The sequence below is a fragment of the Schistocerca cancellata genome, chromosome 10, assembly GCF_023864275.1.
Source record: "Schistocerca cancellata isolate TAMUIC-IGC-003103 chromosome 10, iqSchCanc2.1, whole genome shotgun sequence".
NCBI lineage: Eukaryota > Metazoa > Arthropoda > Insecta > Orthoptera > Acrididae > Schistocerca > Schistocerca cancellata.
In genome coordinates, this window is record NC_064635.1 from 116,609,957 (window position 1) to 116,633,217 (window position 23,261).

A 23,261-nucleotide genomic window follows, 5' to 3' on the forward strand; every position below is an offset into this window, starting at 1 on the left:
AGAATCCATCTGAACATTTTGGCTTGATTTGTGTTTCTCAGCACAGCTGAATTTTTGTATTCTGAATAAATATAATATTTATGATACTGTATGAAAGGGAGAGATTGCTACTTACTACACTGAGTGGCAGAGAGACACAGTGAATAAAGACTTCTAGAAGTTATTTAGCAGTTGGACTAAGTCCTTTGTCAGATGTAGTTGAAACACATTTATTTTGTCTGCATCTGACAAAGGACTTTGTCTGGCAGCTAAATAATTTATAGCAGTCTTTATTAAATGTGCATGTCTTGCCATTCAACAACTCCTCTATGTGATGAGTAGCAGTCTGTCCTTTCCATAGTGTTATCATTGCATCATAGATTTTTCCATTGTTTGATATTCCTGCATAATCTGTACACTGACTGGCAATATTTGCTCCTTCAGTTTCTATTCCAGATGTTCGACATTCATCCGCAGAATGTAGGGATGAAGAGAAGGAAGACATATCTATAAATGAGGATTTGTGCCCCATAGACAACGAGTGTAAATTGGAAACACAGGTTGAACGAGTGGAACACGCATCGGAATCTATATCTGGTGAACCTGTAATGGTTTCAGAGACTTGTGATGGACGCGAAGTCCCCGTTCGAGAAACTGATGCTAGCGGTAGTGAAAGGGACGGAGAACGTCCAGTGACGTGGATGGCAGAAGTGAGTGTTGTACAGTCAACTGTGATATATGACCAGACACCTGAAAACAATATAAAGGACAATGTAGCTAATGAAGACACTGAGGGTCATGGAGCAGCTGTGGTCAAGGAAGAACAACAGGTGGAGGAAATGGAAGAAGTAGAGGAGGAGGAAGAGGAGGAGGTGGAAGAAGAAGAGGAAGATGAGGATGAGGATGAAGAACAGGCAGAATATGTAAGTGGAAAAGAAGCCAATCGAAGTGGAGAAACGGATTCAAAGGAGCACAGTACAGGAAGTAAAGGGAAGGAAAATGGTTTGAAAGAGGAACAAAAAGTACAAAGTAAGGTGTCATCTGAGGAGGTAGATGTTTCTGAACCCAAAGGAGCAGTGCACACAGACGAGACGGGCCGAAGTGAAGAGGACGAGGCAGCACACGTCATCGTCAATGACGGGGCAGGCGATAATGACGTGTCCGACGGTGCCGGCGAATCTAGTGCGGAACGTGACAGAGCTCCACCCGTGCCGAAACATAAAATTATTTTACGCCGCATACTCGTACAGAGTGACACTGTGACAGAAAGTGAAGACATGGTGAGTGCCAGGGAAACGGTGGCGCAGGAAGACGAAGCTGTGAAACGGGACACACCCGTCGGAGAGAAGTGTGACGCTTCGAAAGTTGAGGCGGCGGCAAAGGGCGAAGGCGTCTCCAGGAGCGACGGCATCTCCAAGAGCGACCCTCTCACGCGGAGTGACATAGGTACAAAAAGTGAAGGTCTCTCGAAGAGTGACCCACTTACGAAAAGTAGTGAAGGTGTCAGTGCAAGTGAACGAGTTATACGAAGTGAAGAAGCAGACGAGGCAGCTCCAGAAATACCTGCCACAGCACAGGATGCTGGTGGGAAGGAAGCAGGGAAGGGAGATCCAGCAGCAGCACTGAGCGAGAGGACTACGCAGAGCGAAGCCTCCGAGGTGACGGCCCAGAGTGACGAGTCGAGCCGCGAGGAGAGGGACGAGCCGGTACCGGGTGCCAGGTCTCTGCCGGTGGATGGAAAAGCTGCGGCCAGTCCTGTCAGGGCAGTGCACAGCGAAGGAGCAGGTGAGGCTCATTACCTTCATTCTTTCTTTGTTTTCAATACACAGCGTTCCTGTTCTCATTTACATTTGATTCGTGTAGACATAAAAGTTTGAATTATGTGACATCTCACATCTGTCGTACCTGCAAAATAACACTGGCCATCTCGCTTCGGGTCTGTATCTAGTTGCTTTTTTTCTTTCTTTCTTTCTTCTCTCTCTCTCTCTGGTTTTTTTTTTTTTTTTTTTTTTTTTTTTTTTTTTTTTTTTTTTTTTTTTTTTTGCTATAGTTATAACATAATAAATTTTCTTCTGGCAGAAAAGCTTCTATCCACAAATAAGCATGAATTCAGAAAGCATCGTTTATGTGAAACTCTGTTTGCTTTCTTTTCACAAGATATCCTGCAAATCATGGATGAAGGGCAACAGGTAGATTCCATATTCTTTGATTTCCAGAAAGCGTTTGACACAGTGCCCCACTGCATAACAAAAAATATTATTTATGAATATGGTATTTTGACATTTCTTTTGTAATATATAAATGTAATACCTGCTATTAAGAATAATTTCTAATGGAAAATTGGCTTTGGCTGAAACACATCATACAATTCAAAATAAATTATACAGAGTATCAGGTGTAACAATATGTCATTTCTGTGATTTATTAAAGCTGTGGAACACAATCAATAAAAAGTATTTTGGACTACAGAATAGGTTCCCAGATATGTGAGTGGCCCAAAGACTTGTTAAGTAATAGAACTCATTATCTTGTTCTCAATGGTGAGTATTCATCAGAGATGAAGGCATCATCAGGTAGTGTGATAGGACTGCTCTTGTTCCCTGTATAAATAAATGATCTGACAGATAGTGTGAGCAGTGATGTGCAACTGTTTTCTCAGTAACTATAGGAGGATACAGGATGACTTTGATAGAATTTCTATTTGGTGTAAAGAATGGCAGCTTTCTCTGAATGTAGAAAAACATAAGTTACAGCAGATGAGTAGGAAAAATAATCATCTAATTTCTTGAATTCATTAATTATTAGTATCCTGCTGGACACTGTGACATTGATTAAATATCTAAGCATAATGATACAAAGCAGGTATGGTCGGTAATAGGGAAGGTGAATGGCAGGCTTGTTTATTGGGTCATTTTTAGAAAAGTGTAGCACATCTGTGAAGAAAACTACTTGTAGAATGCTAGTGTCACTCATCCTTGAGTACTGTTCAAGAGTTTGGGGTCCCCACTAGGTCAGTTTAAAGGAAGACACTGAAGAAATTGAGATTTGTTACCAGTAAGTTGAGTCAACATGCGAGTATTACACAGATGCTTCATGGACTCAGTTGGAGAGAAGATGACAGTCTTTTTATGAAACACCACTGAGAAAATGTAGAGAACTGGCTTTTGGAACTGAGTGACAAATGCTTCTACTGGTTCTATTGTACATTTTGCATAAGGACCACAGAGGTAGAGAATGAGAAATTAGGGGTTTTACAGAGACATACAGACAGTCACTATTTCCAGTTCTTCCCAGAGAGGTGTTCTTTGTTCTGTCATTCAGATTTGCTTGGCCACAGTGGAAGTATCTGTGCAATTAAGCCTCTGTGTCATACAATATTGCACTGTTGTCTTACACTTCTGTAAACTCAGCATGGATTGTTGCAACATTGCCCCCTCCCCCAATTCTAAAACAAAAATTCTCTCAACATTCCACTTTGTTTGTGTGCTGTGACTGTGTTATTATGACATGGTGATTTCAGTGTGTGTCAAGACTGGAGCCATGTACTTGCACATAAAAATTGATTACATAACTGTATTTATTCAAGGTGATCATTAAAGATTTGTGACTACCTCTTGTACTTAAAAATAATAAAAAGTGAAAAAAAAGAGCAGGTATAAAATCCAATTAGAGTTCACAGCTGTGTTGAACACTTTTAGTTCAATTTCCATGTAGACTGCACAATGTACTGTGACATGTTTCAGCCTAGATGATCATCAGATTTAGGCCGATACAACTTCTGGTATACTGCTGCATGAGTGGTTTGTATACTGCTATGTACAATACGTGAGAGCCACAAAGAGAGCTCTAGATTGATTAGTGAAAGAAAAGTGTAGTATGTGTATTAGCTGTATGCTAAAGTTTGTCCTTAATTGTATCGAAAGGCAAAATCTCTTAGGAAAATTACAAAATTTCAAGGCAGAATTTCTCACCGGGCAAAATGTCAGTATTGCTGATATAGCCACTTGTGTACATCTACATCTGCATCTATATCTGTACTCCACAAGCTACCTTACAGTGTCTCACAGAGGGTACTTTCTCACCTTTCCTGCTCTAGTTGGAAATAGTTCCTGGGAAGAACAGTAGCTGGTAGGCCTCCCTGTGAGCTTGAACCTTTGTAATTTTACATTTGCGGTCTTTTCGCAGTATGTGCATGGGAGGAAGCAATGTATTGATTTACTCTTCTAGGAACGTACACTCTCAGGACTTAACAGTAAACAATACTGTAATGCAGACTACCTCCCATGCAACTTCTGCCACTGGAGTTGGCTAACTATCTCTTGTGATGCTTTCTAGCTGAACCTGTAACAAATCATGATGATCTTTGCATCTTCTCTATTTCCTGTATCCATCCTGTTTGGTGTAGGTCTCAGACTGACAACAAATATTCAAATGTTGGTTGAACAATAGTTTTGTAGTGTTTATGTTGTGTATACACTAATGGAAAAAAATCACAACTCCAAGTAAAAGATAATATAGAGCAACAAAATTTTTGGGAATATGTCTCTCTATGTAACATTTTAAGTGGTTAGTGTTGCAAGACCACCGGTTAATGTAAGGGCGAGACAAGGATGCATTGTGCATGCATTGTGTCATACAGGTGCTGGATGTCAGTTTGTGGGATGGAGTTCACCTGTTGCATTTCATCGATCAGTAAAGGGACAGTTAATCCTATTTGTGAATGACACTGGAGTTGTCGTCTGACGGTGCCCCACGTGTGCTCTGTCAGAGACAGACGTGTCGATCGAGCAGGCCGAGGCATTGTGTCGACACTGTGTAGCGGATACTGGGTTCCGACAGCAGTATGTGGGCGAGTGTTATCGTGTCGGAGAACACCCCCTGGAATGCTGTTCACAAGTGGTAGCAAAACAGGTTGAATCACCAGCTTGATGTATAAATTTTCAGTCAGGGTGCGTGGGACAGCCGTGGAGGTGCTCCTGCTGTCATACAAAATCACACCCCAGACCGTAACTCCAGGTGTAAGTCCATCCGTCTATCACGCAGACAGGTTGGTTGCAGGTGGTCACCCACCCTCTTCCTAACCAATAGATGGCCATCAGTGGTAATGAGGCAGAACTGGCTTTCATCAGATAACAGGACAGACCTCCTCCTGCCCTCCAATGAGCTCCCGCCTAACCACTGAATCCACAAACTGTCGTAGTTTTGGGTCAGTGGAATGCGTGTTACAGGGTGTCTGGCTCAGAGCTGTCCTTGAGGTAACAAATTTGTAACAGTTCATTGTGTCACTGTGGTGCCAACTGCTGCTCAGATTGCTGCTGCAGAGACAGACGTGCCACAGCCATATGCCGAACATGACAGTCTTCCCTCTCGGTCGTGCCACGTGGCCATCCAGAGCTTGGTCTTCTTGTGACCGTACATACCTGTGACTGCTGCTGCCAGCAGTCGCAAACAGTGGCTACATTCCTGCCAAGTCTGTATGAAAATATTGCAGAAGAAACATTCTGCTTCTCGTAGCCCTATTACACAATCTCTCTGAAACTCAGTGAGCTGTCGATAATGGCATCGTCGTCGTCTTAAAGACATGCTCCACTAACATCGACACGCAATGTCCAATCTTAAAGGTAACAAATGCTCGTTACCACTACAGTGTATATTTAAAGGCAGCCTGATTAGCATCCTCATAATGATGCCACTAACGCTGCTCTTATCCGACTGGCACCAGGTTCCAATAGATATCATCTTTCAGACATTAAACCGTGTCTTCCTACTTTCATTTATCTCGTACAACTCCTTCATGGTGTTGTGATTTTTTTCCATGAGTGTATTTCAGAATCAAAGTTAGTCATCAATTGCACAATTAATTTTTTGGCTATTTATGTAAATATGATTCATTTACTGTAAATAATCAATCTGTCAATCTGCGTTTATAATTATCATGTAGAATATGTACATTTTTGGACATCTTGTGGCATTATGTTTCTTCGGAAGAAGATATTGACATCCGCTAAAGCAAAATGACAGATTAATCTATTGGAACTGGTAAAGTGAAATAAAAATAATTGTGCAGCTGATAACTGAATTTAATTCTGAAATATATTCTATGTGGCGAACTAAATTTTTACAGCCACCCTCTGCAGTGCTTGATGGTCCCTGTCTGTCATTACATTAGGTCTGCCTGTCTTAGTTTAGCTATGGTAGTTCTTCCTCATTTTGACTTCACAATCACATCACCAACAGTTGACATGTGTGGCAATTGAAAGGTTTAGATGTCCATGATGCATTTATTACTCAGATGACAGCCAATGAGTAGTCCACATTCGAAGCCACTGAGCAGTCCTGACTGACCCATTCTGCTGTCACTGCGTCCTTACTGACTACACAATACTGCCTGCCTCCTTTCATAGTGCTGAGTCTGCCTCTTATGACATCTAATGGTCAATTCTGCATTATGTAGGGGTGTCCAGATACTTCCTATCAGGTAGTGCACACCGCATAATTTAAATAAGGATAAGAACCATATTTCCTTGCACTTTGAAAGATGAGAAACTGGCATTTACATAAATTGAGTAATAGTTGATTTCTATTCCACGTCAGTAATATGGTGCAATATATCTCTTGAACTGTTTTCTTCCCACAGTATTTGGTACACTTATAATTAAATATTGGTACATATATTTTTAATCTTGTTGTTCCAGATCAGTACACAATGGCAATGTTGTTTTTCACTAAAAATTTGACTCACAAACCTGCAAAGTGAAGCTGTGATGTTTCCAGGTTTCCAACAGTCAATCAGAAATATAAAACAAAACAACATATCATCATTCAGTAATTAACTGAAAGTGCCCATCAGTGACCACATCTTCTGTTAATTAATTGAATTCTTATGTTTGATGAGCTTGTCCTTCACATTATTTATTATGAGTGTAAGAAATTCACACACCATTTATAATATGTAGCTAAGTTAGGGTTATCTGAGCAAACAAAAGTGATTACTATTACAAAAATAATGTGCTTTCCCATATAGATTTGTATGGCAAAGGAAAAACTGCAATTTTACACTCATCTTTGTAAAAATAGTACATTTATACAGTATAGTAGATAATAAAAATGAAACAAATGAAGCAAGCAAAAGGAAATAAAAATTTCTAAAAAATGAGATTGACAGGAATGACTGGAGAACAAATGTAAGGACATAGAAGCATATATAACTTGGGGAAAGATAGCTACTACCTATAGTGAAATTAAAGAGCTTTTCGGAGAAAAGGAAAGCAGTTGTATGAATACCAAGAACTCAGATGGAAAACTAATACTAAGCAAAGCAGAGAAAGCTGAAAGGCTGAATTGGTGTATGAAAGGGCTATGCAAGGCATATGCACTTGAAGGCGATATTATAGAGAGAGAAGAGGATGTAGATGAAGATGAGATAGAAGGTATGACGTATGATTCTGAGGGAAGAACTTGACAGAGTACTGAGAGACATAGGATGAAACAAGGCTCCTGGAGTAGATGACGTTCCCTCAGGACTTCTGATATCCTTGGGACAGCCAGTCTTAGCAAAACTGTTCCACCTGGTATGCAAGACATAGGAGACATGCAAAATACCCTCAGACTTCAAGTAGAATGTAATAACGACACTTCCAAAGACAGCAGGTGCTGCCAGGCATGAAAATTACTGAACTATCAGTTTAGTAAGTCATCATTGCAAAGTAATAACACGAATTATTTACAGAATAATGGAAAAAATTGGTAGAAACTGACTTTGGGGAAGATCAGTTTGGATTTTGGAGAACTAAAGGAACATGCTTGCAGTACTGACCATATGAATTATCTTAGAAGATAGCTTAAGGAAAGGATTTGGAGAAAGCTTTTGACAGTGTCAACTTGAATAAACTCTTTGAAATTCTGAACTTTTGTTTATGATGCACACTCTTTGGTGTTGCAGTTTTTTTCCTGTCAATGTATTTGTTTTCTGAACCTCATTTTTTCTCATTGAAATAGATCCTACTTATATATTCAGTCTTAACAGTAGCACCATCTGATTTTTTGCTTAACAATGAATAAATGATTTGTTTTGTACATTTCTGTCTTGAATATTATTTTTTATTTTGTTGTCATTACAAATACAATATACAAGGTAATTAAAAAAAATACTTACAAACTGATACAGCATATCAGGCATATAGCAAGAATCAGTAACCACATAGGAACCGGGAATTGCAAAGGCTATCCAGGGGTACTAAATGGTATTGCAGCTATATAGTCACATGCTACAAATGGATACCCACTACAGGAGATGCTCAAAGTTTTGTCAAGATGCATCGAGATGCACCTGAAATTGCTGCTGCGTTGAATGGTGCTGCAGTCTCTCAAAGATTCCTGATGTCTCTCAGAGACATCCTGCTGCCACATCCATGCTGCCCGCTAGGTCCTCTGGCATGTAAAAGGTGTTTCATACACAGCACCTTTCAAATACCCCCACAGGAAAAAATCAATTGGGGCCATATTGTGTGATTGTGGTGGCCATGCGATTGGCCCTCTGTGACCAATCCAGTGGCCGAGAAACGTTGTCTGCTGATATGTGCTGGGCTCTGTTGTACTGAAATTGAATGTGGCATCAAACAGGCGTGGGAACGTCATTCAGCATGTCCAGCAGAACCTCTCGCAGAAATACGAGATACGTGCTATCATCGAGTTGATTCAGAACAATGTATGGTCCAACTAAACAGTCTCCAGCGAATGTAGTCCACACATTAAGAGTAAATTTGCATTGTGAGGCATGTGTACATGTAGCATGTGGCTCCACTTCCACCCACGTGTGGAGGTTGTGAACATTCCTCACACCCTCAAGTGAGGGTGCAGCCTCATCATTGGAGAGGACACTCACTGGGAAGCTTCGTTGTGCAATGAGCTCTTACAGAAACCACCACGCAAATCCCATGCACGTGTTGTAGTCTATCGGTTGCAGTGCCTGAACACGAAGGAAATGAAACAGATGTGGTCCTTTGTCGTGTACAATCCACCGGACGCGGGGTTGGCAGATATGAGTGGCTCGGGATACACCTTATATACTTGTCAATGCTGCCCTTTTGAGAATGCTTTCTTTTGCTGCAACTGTGCGTGGCATTCTGTGGCGACCAGCATCCTGTTTGTGCATGTAGAAAGAGCTGGTTTTGCACAATTAGTGATGGAGGTTGGCGGATAATGTGTAGCACAGCATCTTTTTATCTAGATATATCGCACATATAATTGCACAGCTTCTCGCCCATTGCAATTGGCTGTGCCATAAATCAAATACATCTCAGCCATTTTGCGGTGCATGTAGCTAGCTGTGTTACTCCCAGTGCTTCCACGGCACGAATGGTCACGATCTCCATGTGCTCCATCCACATTTGTGTAGCAATGCCCTCTCATGGCTGTAGCAATGTGGTGTTTGCAAACCCTGGTTTCTGTGCGATTACTGGCCCTTGTTGTGTGCCTGATGTGCTGTGTGAGTTTGTAAATGTTTTTTAAACCACCCTGTATATATCTAGCTGATTTTTAAACCAGACTCTGTTAACGGGCTTTCATTTGCTTAGGAGGCAACAGTGCAGCAGGACTAGCCCTAAGTAGAAGTGAGACTGTAGAAACTTCACCGGAAAGGGACATGGCCAATGGAACTGCATCAACGTCTGACAGCAGTCCTCTACCAAAACTGGTTCGGGTAAGCTTGCACTCTGGCCATATTCACTTCCACAAGTTAAAAAAAAATATTAATTGATTATTTGTCTGATTTACCATTTGCAAAGTGAGCCAAGGTTTGCCACGCACACACACACGCACACACACACACACACACACACACACACACACACACATACACACACACAGTGGGTGATTCAGCTGCCCCTGCCGATGTCTACCTGCAGTGTCATAGCTGGTGAGACTTTCATATTCTCTCGCTCACAGTGTGCAGACTATTAGTTCTAGAAAAAGAAAAATGAGCAGGACCTTTATGTAGGAAATTTAATGTAGTTAAATTTTGTACAGGTGCTGAAGTCCACAGTTTTCAAGTCATGCAAAAGTGACCCTCAAATGCACCTCCACCTCTGCACTCTCCCTCACCAGTCAGGATTTCTGGTATGTTGTTCATGGCACTCCATCCTACCATTGTACAAAAATTTCTGACTACATGACCTACTCCCGATATTCAACCTTTTTAGGTCTCTATTGATTGGACTATTACACCAGCATCATAGTCAGCTGTTTTGTTATCATTATTAATTTAGACATTCCCATAACAGTAATGAAAGAAAAATGACTTTTCTAAACATTGTACTAAAATTGTGTTGACAGTTCAGTCCAAATTTAACTCTTCCAAGCAACGAAGTTTCATAGTCAGAAGGCCTGACTAATACAGTGTTGTAATACTTTGTTTTCTACTGTTTAAGTTCACAAAAATGTTTGGCAAAATTTATTTAAATGTCTATTCTACAATTTCTAAGGAATCAACTAATCAGGTGACATAATAAGGCCAGTCAATGAAGACCAAAACAGATCGAATGTGGGAAATAATTCACGTAGTCACAAATTTTTGTGCAGTGGTAGGAGGGAGGACCGTGAATAACATGTTTGAAGGTCACTTTTGTGTTTTTCTTGAATAACTCAAAAACTATGGTCTCTGGTGAAAACGTAAATAATTTGCACATAGTGAGTGAGAGAATATGAATATCTTGACCATGGTTTTCAAAGTACAGATACATGCAGAGAGCCTTTTGTGGAGGTAGATTGTACTGCAGAAACAAGCTGGTATTTTTGAGATAACCTTGACATTTGGAAATAGATCATAGGTTAATTTAGTGAAAAATCTGAATATAGTATAATGCTTTAATGGACTCATCCTTTTCAGATAGCACCATCTTTATTCCACTGTGCAAGGTCATGCAGTAGTTACGCTCGTATTTCAATATAAAATGCTACAAATCCACTTAGAGTCGTCCTGCTATAAATTTTTCACGGTCTCTGTAGATCACTCAAGGGGGTAATACAGGTAGCTTGAACCCATGCCCAGTTTCCCTCCTCTATACTTGTTCAGCCTGAGGTATGCTCCATTTCTAATGATGTCTGTGCTAATGGGACAACATTAAACTGAAACCTACCTAGCTACATTTATTCCATCTTATTCCAGGACAAGAATATCAGAGATAGAGTCATTCTAAACTGCTTTGGATTTGGAGATGTATAGCATCTATCCATTTGTTTGTAGATGCACATGCATTATACTATTAAATTGACATTCTGGAACTTACATCAAATTCAGTCTTCATATGAACAATCTCTCATGCTTCTTTTCAATCTTAAGGTATTTTGGTATGTACTTTGATCATAAAAAAATAACTTACTCATTTTGGGTGTGTTGCCAAAGCTGTGTTGAGGGCCTGTGTGTGTGTGTGTGTGTGTGTGTGTGTGTGTGTGTGTGTGTGTGTGTGTGTGTGTGTAAGAGAGAGAGAGAGAGAGAGAGAGAACACAAATTGGTGTTATTATTTCTTTCTCAGAACACTGGCTCAGAAGTGAAAACATGTGACAGTCTAATACTTGTTTTGGAGGACACAATATTCAGCAAGTGAAACAAAACTGACCTCTTATATATTGAAAACACATTGAACATTTTGCTGTAGAAATCATGCAGCATTATGTAATAAGTCACTATGACTGGAACCAGTGGTCATGGCTGTGTGATTTGTGCTTGTGTGAATGTGTGTGCTACTTCAAAAGAATGTTAATGAAGTTTGTTTCATTTAAAAAACTTTAAGAGTTTTCACTTGAAAATTTTGGAGCCATTACTTTTCAGCACTCCCTTGTAGTCAATCACACACTGCTCCTATGCAAGCTGAATGCTTATAGTATAAGAGAAGTGTGCAATGAGTGCCTTCAGTCACATCTATCAAACAGAGGGCAGCTAGTAGAAATAACAACACATGAATGAAGAATAATCCATTTAGATATAGCATCAGTCATCTCAGGACTCCCACTTAGGCTCCCTTCTCTACCTTCTGTTTATTAATGACCTCCCAGAGAACCTAGCCTCACCAGTACCTGTATTATTCACTGATGATACAAACCTCCCATCTTCTAACATTTCCCCACAGTAATTGAGAGCTGACTTGATTGACAGCAATGAAAAGCTCCTGTATTGGCTTTATGATTACTCAGTGTGGTAAAATAGATCATGTTCGCTTCTTCCCATCAAAGTACCATACAACACATATACAGAGTCTGCCAGAACAATGTATACAGTCTTTGTCAGGCTCTATCGAGATATCAATATTGTTGTTTGATTTGAGTTACGAATGTGTTAGTACGGTCTTTGGCTCAGCACATGTCAGTACTTTCATATCGGTATTGAGAAAACAAGGTGGCTGTAGCATGCTTGACATTTGAGCATTGAAAATGTATTGTGAAGTGATTTTTCAAGTTTGATAAGAGTTTGAAACAGAACCACCAACCCACCTAACAATTAAACGCATCATTGGCAAGTTTGAATTGCATGGAACAATTTGTTATATTCACAAAGGAAGATCAGGAAGACAGTGTACAGCTAAAAGTCCTGCTTTGTCAGCTCTTGTGTTGGAAACGTTTCTTAATTCTCCACAGAAATCTGCTATGCAATGTGCTTGTGAAGTGGGGGTTAACAGTTCAAGTGTATGAAGAATTCTCAAAACTGCAAAGTGGAAAGTTTAGTTTCCACAATTAATGCACGTGATTAAAGATGATGATCCTGATCACCAAATGCAATTTTGCGAACGCTATCATCAAATGGTAACTGAAGACGAACAGTTTGTGACAAAGGTAGTGTAGAGTGACGAGGCACAATTTAAACTTAATGGAACCATGAATCAGCATAACAGTGTGTACTGGCACCGGAAAATCTGCACGTTTATGTAGATAAAGGGGTCAATCTACCAAGAGTTCATGTGTGGGAAACTGTGAAAGATAATGTCTTTCGACGTAAGCCATGCATCCTGGAGGAACTTGGCCAGGAGATTACAGCAACATGTGCAGCGATCTCCACTGTAACATTGACTGACGTAGTTGTGGTGGCTGCTCGTTGTTCTGTTAAATGTATAGCTACAAATTGTGAACATTTTGAACTTTTAAAGTAACCATGGGCTAAACTGAAGGTTTTACAACAAATGTGATCAATTATTAAATGTAAAATAAACACATAAGTAATACTTTTCATTCCTTAAAATGTGTGTACATTTTTCTGACGGGGTCTGTAGAACCACTAGTTATGAACAATAAAGCTATTGAGCAGTTCTGTGATACTAAATTCCTTGGGCCATGGGTAGATAGTACACTACCATGGAATACGTGCAAAATGGGTAGCCCTTGCTATGCCTTGAGAATTGTCAGTCAAAGACGTGACTTGACTAACATTAGAACTATGTACTTCATTCTGGCTAACTCAGTTGTCTCATGTGGCTTCCTGTTTGGGGATCAACACACAAGAAAATATTTTTTATGTGAAAAGAAATTGTCAAGTGATTGCCACCACATGCACCAACCAAGCCAATCTTCAAAGAACTGGGAATATTACATGCCCTGTGCATAACATTTGAGACTGTTTCATTTGTAAATAAGAATCTACATCTCTTGAAAACAAATAATGATGTTTAATAAAAGAAAACATGGTTCATAGTAGGATGTAATACGGACGATCTTTACTTAAATTGTTGGATTAGATAACTTTGACAGCTTGTCATTTTCAAGCATCTTAAAACCAATGTAGAAGAGTATTTAATTGGATGGATTAAAAATCTACTCACCAAGTGGTGGCAAAACACACATGCATAAGACGGTTGTAATTGGCAAGCTTTTGGAGCCAGTTGCTTCTTCTTCAGGCAGGTGGTGAAGGAAAAGGACTGGAGAGGTCTAGGAAAAGGGGTAGATTTCAGGAAAGTTGCCCAGAGCCACAGGTCTGGGGAGACTTACCAGACGGGATGAGAAGGAAAGACAAGAATCAGTCCTTTCTTTTCATCCCATACAGTAAGTCTCCCCTGACCCGCAGTTCTGGGTGACTTTCCTGAAATCTACCCCTTTTCCTAGACCAGTCCTTCTCCTGCACCCTTCTTCCTTCCCCTTCAACCCTTCAGTCTGAAGAAGGAGCCAGTGGCTCCAAAAGCTTGCCAATTATGCGTGTGTGTGTTCTGCCACTGCTTGGTGAATAGATTTTTTATCCATTCTACTAAATAATTTGGTCAATTATTGATTGTTTTAAACGTAGAAGAGTATCACATTGTCTACATACATCTCCAAATGTCGTCCTATATAAGTAACACATTACACATCTCACATTATATACTGCCTTACCATGCATAATTCCTACTTATATGTGTAAAATTGGGTATTGCATGTAATTAGCAAGTTATTTTTCACTACACATGAAAAGTAGACATTTTTTTCCATCCATACATTGTGAATGGACCCACATTAACATGACAACTTGAAATATGATATTGGGAACTCTGCTGTAAGTACTACATCTCCACAACTAACAGCAGCTGATATTATGTTATCAAAGGCACACATACATCCAAACACTGTAGGGCTGTTGATGAAATATGTCATAGGCACATTAAATCTATTTCTGGAATGCCAGACTTAGCTGATGTATCGTATGTCAGGCAAGCAGCCAGAGACTACATAAGGACATACAGACAGACATAATAAAATATTTTATATGGTACATTAACAGTAATATATGAAATAAGTACAAATTTCACAAAATACAATCCATTAATTACTGGCAAGCTGGACTTAACAATCACCTTATTTTGTAAGTCATCAGTGTCTGAAGACAATGTATAGACAGACAGAAGCAAACCTATTGACTTTTATAGTCCCACAGTATTTAGATGCATGTGTATCTTTGACAACAAAATATCATCTGCTGTTAGTTAAGCTGTAGTAGTAAGAGCAAAGTTCATAGTATGATGTTTTAAAGTTGTCACATTAATTTCTATCCATTCACAATGTAAGAATGGAATATAAAGTGTACTTTTTACATGTAGTGAAAAATAATTTGACAATCACGACATGTAATACGTAATATTCCACATGCAAGTAGGAATTTTGCACAGTAATGTGAGATGTTTAATTAGTTACTTACATATGACAATGTATGGGAAGGTATGCAGAAAATGTGATACTCTCCCATGTTGTTTTTACAGACGATTGTAAATGACAAGTCATCAAAATTAGCTAATTGCACAATTTAAATGAAGATTGTCTACATTACAGACTACTACAAAACATGTTTTCTTTTATTAATTATTTAGATGCAGTGAATCTCCACAGAAACAAAAAATTTTAAATAATGATGTGCATGACCGCTGCCCCTATTCTACTGGTAAGCCAGAGACTGAGTAAATACCATGAAAATGTGAGGCATATGGCCAACATATTCTACAACAAATTACATTGCTCGGCTAAAAATAATAACTGGTACAGGAAGAATGTTACCAGTGTAATGCTCCACCATTGTTTTTATTCTGTTACCGAATTTATGGAAACCAATTTGTGTCAGGTGTAACTTTAGTGTAATAATATTGAATGTTATGGTAGTTCATCTCTGTGTTCACATTGTCCTGAAATTCTCACATTTGCCTTGCAGCACAACATATTCTTGCCGTAAAATGTGACTGCATAATTATTGCACCACTAATCTTTATTTATGTTCATCTGACTAAACTTTTGCAACCACTGACTGTGTTTTAAAAAGTAAAATGAAATACGTATGGTAAAATAAATACACCCGTCTTAATAGTTGCGCACACGTATTTTAATTAAATAATTAGTCAGCAGTTATGGCCATGATAACCACACAAGTGAAGACAACATAAGTGTGGAGTAAACACTTTTGCTTAGTTTTAGCTATAAGAAGTTTTGTAATGATGCAGTGAAAACTCTCATTTACTCGTTACCTCGTAGGAGGGCCAGGGGAAGCCGGAAGACACGGTAGCGTGCACCACCACCGCGACCACGACCACCAGCAGTGGGACCAGCATTGACGTGGATGTGAGGAAGGAGGCGAACCTGCGGCTCAAGGAGAGGCTGCAGGAGATGGAGCGGCAGGCGGCCGAGACTGTCCGGCTGCACCGGGAGAAGCTTCAGGCGCAGGTGGATGCTGCTGTACAGGAACTGGAGGCGGAGCAGGTACATCTGAGAATTGCTCACACTTTACACACTGTCACTGAGCAAAATAATGTGGGAAGGCAGGGTAATGTGAGGAAATGGGGAAAATTTCATTGAAACTTAACAGTACTTACCCTAAGAGGCTGTGATTGTATTATCAAACTTGTGTCACTGCTTTGATCTTTTGTAATAGTTTTCAGTAGTTTTTTATTGTAATTTAACATATAATAAAGTGTTTTGGGTTGTATTTAGTAACAAGCCTTTTCCCTGCATCTTCACTTGTGTAAATATTGACACATATGTTGCACACACCCTTCCTCCTCCCATCTCTCTGTTCAGCTCATCCTCCCACCTCTCCCTGTCCATCTCCTCCTCCATAACCTCTCTGTCTCTCTGTATCCTCCTTACCACTCAATGTCCATCTCCTCCACTCCCCCTCTGTATGTCGATCTCCTCTCCCTATTCATTTCTCCTCTTTCTACTTTCTCTGTTCCCTATCTTGCATCTTTCTCTATCCTCCTTCCTTCTCCCCTCTCTCTGTCCACCTTCTTCTGCCCCACTCTATGACCATCCCTTCCTGATCATCTTCTGTCCCTGTCTGTTCTGCCCTGTCCTCCATCCATGTCTCTCCCCTCCTTTGTCTATCTGAAACTTTCCCCACGCATGTCCACTCACGCATATAGCCCTTGCAAAACAGGTCTATAAAGAAGGCCGACACTACTTCCACAACACACTTGTCATACTGGGCACCCTACACATTTGGGGCTCGAAAACGGTTTTTTCCCACCCTGACGTGTAAGCTGCCCTGCAAAGTAGATCGATAACGTAAACACGTGCTGCTCCGATACAACACTCCTGTCATGCAGGGCAGCCTACATGTCAAGGCAAGGGTTGTAAAACTGTTTCTTGCCCCTGTGTACAGACTGCACTGCAAAGCTGGCCAGTAAGGCAGGCTAATACTATCCCCACACAAAATGCCTGTCACGCAGGGCAACCTAGACACCAGGGGCCAGGAAAAATGAGTTTTTGCCCATATCTCTTCCCTATTGGAGCTAAGATGTTACAAACCCCGCAGTGCTTGATAATTGTGAGGCCTGCTATTTCCGTGCCAAATTTGGTTGAAACTGAACAAGGGGTTTGGGAGAGCTGCTGGACGTAAGAAACACACATACACTCTGCTTTTATGTATATAACTGGTTATACAAACCACTTATAATTAAAGTCACTGTTTATTAGATAATGACTTTAGTCTAACAGTACTTCAGTCCTCATTCACAATTACCATTGTCTTTATAAAAATACTTTTACTCTTGTTAGTGTCCCTCTGAAATATTTCCCAGGAAAATTCCTGAATGCTAAATTAAACATTGTGGCCTAGCAAGTGGAGTATAGACTTCAGCCCCAGAGCTTCCGCATTCAACCCTGGATAAGGGCAGGAATTCTTCCCCGTTCCAGACCCTCTGCAATGGGCCTACGTCTACTAATGCTGCTGTCAAATGAAAACTGAGTATCTTTCTCAGGTAGTAGGTGGAAAGATTGCACCTGTGTCTGCAGTAAAGCCAATAGTTACAGGCTTTCACCATAGGCCTCAGGACAATTAGGCTGGGACACAGGGCAGCACTACATAGGCCAGGATCACACAGGCAGCCAGCACAGCTACCGGCAACTGCCGTAGCGCACTAACTCGTAAGTTTGCAATTGCTAGGAATCCACTCTTGGAAGCACCATTCTGACTATAGTAAGATGTCTTACAGCTCAGAATCTGAACCTGGTTTTCACATTGAAGGTCTTCTTCTGTTGTAGCATCTTTCAGGTTCTAAGAATAGAATAGATGCTACTCACCATATAGCAGAGATGCTGAGTCACAGATAGGACTATCTGTGACTCAGCATCTCTGCTATATGGTGAGCAGCAACTATCCTTTTCATAACTGTTACATTCCACTCAGGATTTTCCATTGTTGAGGTTCTAAGAAGAGCTTTTTGGCAAAGCAAATGCCTGAAAAAATGTAGCTCTCACAGACAGTTTGTAGTGACGTGATTCTTCTGACATTCAGCTTAAGAATTACTTTAGTTGTAACAGAAAATGAAATGAAGTTCTTAGGTTGACAAACAGCAGAATTTACATAGAAGCTGTTCATTATGAATTTAATTAAACAATGCATTGTTTTTCATATCTCTGTGGCGTGTAAATACTACCTACAGAACCACTTTTACTGATTTTGCTTCTAAATGCCTTTCTGTGAAATTTGCACAGTTTCATCTGTGGGGCTTTGATTGACAAATCTGTAACAGCTTAATTTCTTCCAGGTATTTCACTTCTGGTAAGTCGTGCAAAAGTATTGGTTGTAACTTCAGAATGAATGATGAAACAGTCTTGCAAATTGTTAGTGAAATAACATGTACAGTATATTCCTAACAGAGACAACTCAAGAAATATGGAAAAAATTTGGTTCGTTTTTCAAAACTAGTGGATTTTTGACAGTGCTATGCTACAGAAGAGGCAAACATATAACTCTAATGAAAACAGCTAACTCTGGATCCTCTTGTTATAACTGTCGAAATTATTTATCTGTTGTAGTTTGTTGATGTAAACTATACTTTACTACAATTTATGTAGGCTCAATGTGTCAATTTTTTTGGTTAAAATGTATTTGCAAGTGGTTTGTTGGAGACAAAAGTTACAGAACAGCTGAATTATCTGTACCAGAACAAATAAATTATCAAATGAAAAGCAGCATTGTATACTCAAGTGAAGGGTGAGGATTTAAAAAATTGAAGAAGAGACTGACTGACCTGTGTCATACAGAAGAGGTTCATAACACACTAGTTCTATGTGTTCCTCAGACATCGTAACAGCTAGCTGTAGTGGCAGTCAGCTGCACAGGAGACAGGAAACTCTGCCACTGCCACAAGCCTTGCTCAGCCTGATGTAAGTAACTGGGGCAGGTGGCAGGCCTACTCTTCAGTGTATGCACAGTAGGCTGCTCCACTATGTACCAAAAGCTCACCACAACCACAGAAAACTAGGTTGCTCTCCACTGCTCTGCCTGCATCCCCTTTTCTTATTGTGTGCACACAATTGTTAATATTAAACACATTAGCCACTTGAACACAACTTCCTTCATAACTTCATATTATATTATCTTCCCCTGAATTCTTTAATTAACATGTTTCTCTTTATCACACTTCCTTTTCTGATCTTCCACCTCACTTTTAATTATCGTACCTGTTCAGTACAACACAGTTTCACTCGAGAATCTCTCTACTTCCTCTGTACTTGACTCTCGGCTTCTACTTAATGGCTCTCAGAACCGCACTTGCACTCAACCTACCTTGTCAACATGACACTGCCCAATGATTGTCTGCCTCCCAAAGAACTAGATACGGAGGCTTTATTAGCATGCCACAGGTGACATGTGCATTCTCTCTTGAATTTTCAGAAAGGTTCGAAGAATGATCTACAGACATGAGGTTACTCGTGTGGCTTTCAGAGGTCCAGCCTCAATCCTACTGAGAACATCTGAGTTGCCATCAAATGATATGTGTGTACTTTGCACCCAACCCTGGCCAGTCTCCTAGAATTCTACATAGAAGTTGAGTGGCTGTATATCAGGGTCAAGTCCTCAATAGAGCACTGTTATCAGTGGGTTGAAAGAGAGTTGTCATGTGCTTCTAGAAAAGCATCTGTAATTCATGGCTCATGAGTGGGTATACAGGTTTGCTGTTGTTGATTTGGTTCTGTGATGTGCAGTGTGCCATACTGAAACAAAGATGATTAATTCCGAATACAACTTTGTATTTGCATGAACTTTTATGACACATCATCAGTTTTCATGTAGAAATAAACATGTAATTTTATTATTATAATAGAGGGAAACATTCCACGTGGGAAAAATATATTTAAAAAGAAAGATGATGAGACTTACCAAACAAAAGCGCTGGCAGGTCGATAGACACACAAACAAACACAAACATACACACAAAATCTAGCTTTCGCAACCAATGGTTGCCTCGTCAGGAAAGAGGGAAGGAGAGGGAAAGACAAAAGGATTTGGGTTTTAAGGGAGAGGGTAAGGAGTCATTCCAATCCCGGGAGCGGAAAGACTTACCTTAGGGGGAAAAAGTACAGGTATACACTCGCACACACACACATATCCATCCTCATATACACAGACACAAGCAGACATTTGTAAAGGCAAAGAGTTTGGCCCCAAACTCTTTGCCTTTACAAATGTCTGCTTGTGTCTGTGTATATGAGGATGGATATGTGTGTGTGTGCGAGTGTATACCTGTACTTTTTTCCCCCTAAGGTAAGTCTTTCCGCTCCCGGGATTGGAATGACTCCTTACCCTCTCCCTTAAAACCCAAATCCTTTTGTCTTTCCCTCTTCTTCCCTCTTTCCTGACGAGGCAACCATTGGTTGCGAAAGCTAGATTTTGTGTGTATGTTTGTGTTTGTTTGTGTGTCTATCGACCTGCCAGCGCTTTTGTTTGGTAAGTCTCATCATCTTTCTTTTTAAATATAATTTTATTATTAAGTATACACTTGCTCTTGGCATCAAACTTCTTTTTTTTTAATTTAATTTATAGAACGATGAGGACAATGACATGTTGTAACAGAAGAGGATATTTATAGGAATTCTTAAAGCCATCTGTCTCAGATTATAACTAATGGTATTGAGAAGTGAACAAAATGATTTACGGATAAACATTCTATAACAGCTTTACAGATAGCTCAAGTTAAATATAGAAGTAATTTCTGCAAGGAAGTATTGACTTCAACCACAAGATGGTCCATAGAACTGGTTTTGTTTTTATTGATCTCCCAGCAACATATATCGTACACTGCAAAAAGGTCATGGGATACCGGTACCTCCTAATATTGTGCTGGACCTTCTTTTGTCCAGTGTAGTGCAGCAGCTCAACATAGCTTGGACTCAACAAGTCATTGGAAGTCACCTGCAGAAATATTGAGCCATGCTGCCTCTATAGCTATCCATAATTGTGAAAGTGTTGCTGTTGAAGGATTTTGTGTATGAACTGAGCTCTCGATTATGTCCTGTAAATGTTCCATGGGATTCATGTTGGGCAATCTGGGTGGCTGAATCATTCACTTGAATTGTCCAGAACGTTCTTCAAACTAATCATGAACAATTGTGGCCCGATGACACGGCACATTGTCATCTATAAAAATTCCATTGTTGTTAGGAAACATGAAGTCTGTGAATGGCTGCAGATGGTCTCCAAGTAGTTGAACATAACCATTTCCAGTCAATGATCAGTTCAGTTGGACCAGAGAGCCCGGTTACCATCAGCTTGTGCAGTGCCTTGTTGACAACCTGGGTTCATGGCTTCATGGGGTCTGCACCATAGTTGAACCCTACCATCACCTCTTACCAACTGAAAATAAGTACTCACCTGACTAGGCCATGGTTTTCCAGTCATATAGGGTCCAACCCATATGGTCACAAGCTTCCCGTGAGAGACAACTGTGAAGATAATCATCCTGTCAAATAAAATTAATGCAAACAAGTACACAAATTTGCAATTGAAACTGTAAGAATGCCACTTCTTAAATAACTATCTGATATGTGCAAATACCATTTTCGACTGTTACATTTTTGTGCCTTTCATTTTGTAGTCACCCACTTTAAATGATTATCCATAAAACTGTTATATTTGAGGCTTTCCTGTCATAGTAATTATTTGGAAGTTTCTTGGGTGTTGCATTGGATGCTGTTGTTGGCATTTGAAAAAGATGACCATCTGATTCATTGAAGTATTTTGCTGTTCCCACAACAACATTCAGTGCAACACACAAGGTCCTTTCCAGCGTTCTCAAAGATGTCCCTAGGGGGAAGCTTCCTGTCCAATAGTAAAATACCAATAAAACTCTGATTCTGTAAAGAATTAACCCTCTGCATGCAAAATGGCATAAAACATTTGATTACTTTTTATTTGCTTCCACCGCCCTGAGTGGAATGTATAACTTCTAATAAATGTTCACCAACCTGCAGTCTTCTATAGTTGCCCCCTGCGCAAAAAAAGCATGTAGGTCGTGAATCTCGTATCCTGAGGCTGTAAGAAACTCTCAGCGAGGAACTGTTATTTTAGAAATAACTGAATTTCCAGTCAGTTTGTTTATATGGGCTTTTTATTGGCAGAACATGAGAAACTGCACAATTACATTTCACTTTAAAGTCACAAATAATTTCCATTCTTCAACAAAATAATGAACTGTGTATTTCCGTAATAACTATCACACTGTTCTCAACTACATGTATGAATAACCGTACATTGCTAATGAAGTCTTAACTAACACCGATCATGGCAGACAACATGTCTGTCCTCCCAACACTGCTGAACCAGTTATCATACACTCCTGGAAATTGAAATAAGAACACCGTGAATTCATTGTCCCAGGAAGGGGAAAATTTATTGACACATTCCTGGGGTCAGATACATCACATGATCACACTGACAGAACCACAGGCACATAGACACAGGCAACAGAGCATGCACAATGTCGGCACTAGTACAGTGTGTATCCACCTTTCGCAGCAATGCAGGCTGCTATTCTCCCATGGAGACGATCGTAGAGATGCTGGATGTAGTCCTGTGGAACGGCTTGCCATGCCATTCTATTTCCACCTGGCGCCTCAGTTGGACCAGCGTTCGTACTGGACGTGCAGACCGCGTGAGACGACGCTTCATCCAGTCCCAAACATGCTCAATGGGGGACAGATCCGGAGATCTTGCTGGCCAGGGTAGTTGACTTACACCTTCTAGAGCACGTTGGGTGGCACGGGATACATGCGGATGTGCATTGTCCTGTTGGAACAGCAAGTTCCCTTGCCGGTCTAGGAATGGTAGAACGATGGGTTCGATGACGGTTTGGATGTACCGTGCACTATTCAGTGTCCCCTCGACGATCACCAGTGGTGTACGGCCAGTGTAGGAGATCGCTCCCGACACCATGATGCCGGGTGTTGGCCCTGTGTGCCTCGGTCGTATGCAGTCCTGATTGTGGCGCTCACCTGCACGGCGCCAAACACGCATACGACCATCATTGGCACCAAGGCAGAAGCGACTCTCATCGCTGAAGACG

The 23,261-nt window shown here is 40.4% G+C and overlaps 1 protein-coding gene across 1 annotated transcript in view; it reads left to right on the forward strand.

Moving 5' to 3' along the window:
• The window catches only part of LOC126106653 (centrosomal protein of 164 kDa), a 675,221-nt gene that overhangs the window by 521,080 nt on the left and 130,880 nt on the right, over positions 1-23,261 (forward strand). Inside the window, exons 10-12 of the mRNA XM_049913016.1 lie at positions 424-1,764; positions 9,555-9,679; positions 15,949-16,173. Of these exons, the coding sequence (XP_049768973.1) occupies positions 424-1,764; positions 9,555-9,679; positions 15,949-16,173 (1,691 nt within the window). The remainder of the gene's footprint in view (positions 1-423; positions 1,765-9,554; positions 9,680-15,948; positions 16,174-23,261) is intronic.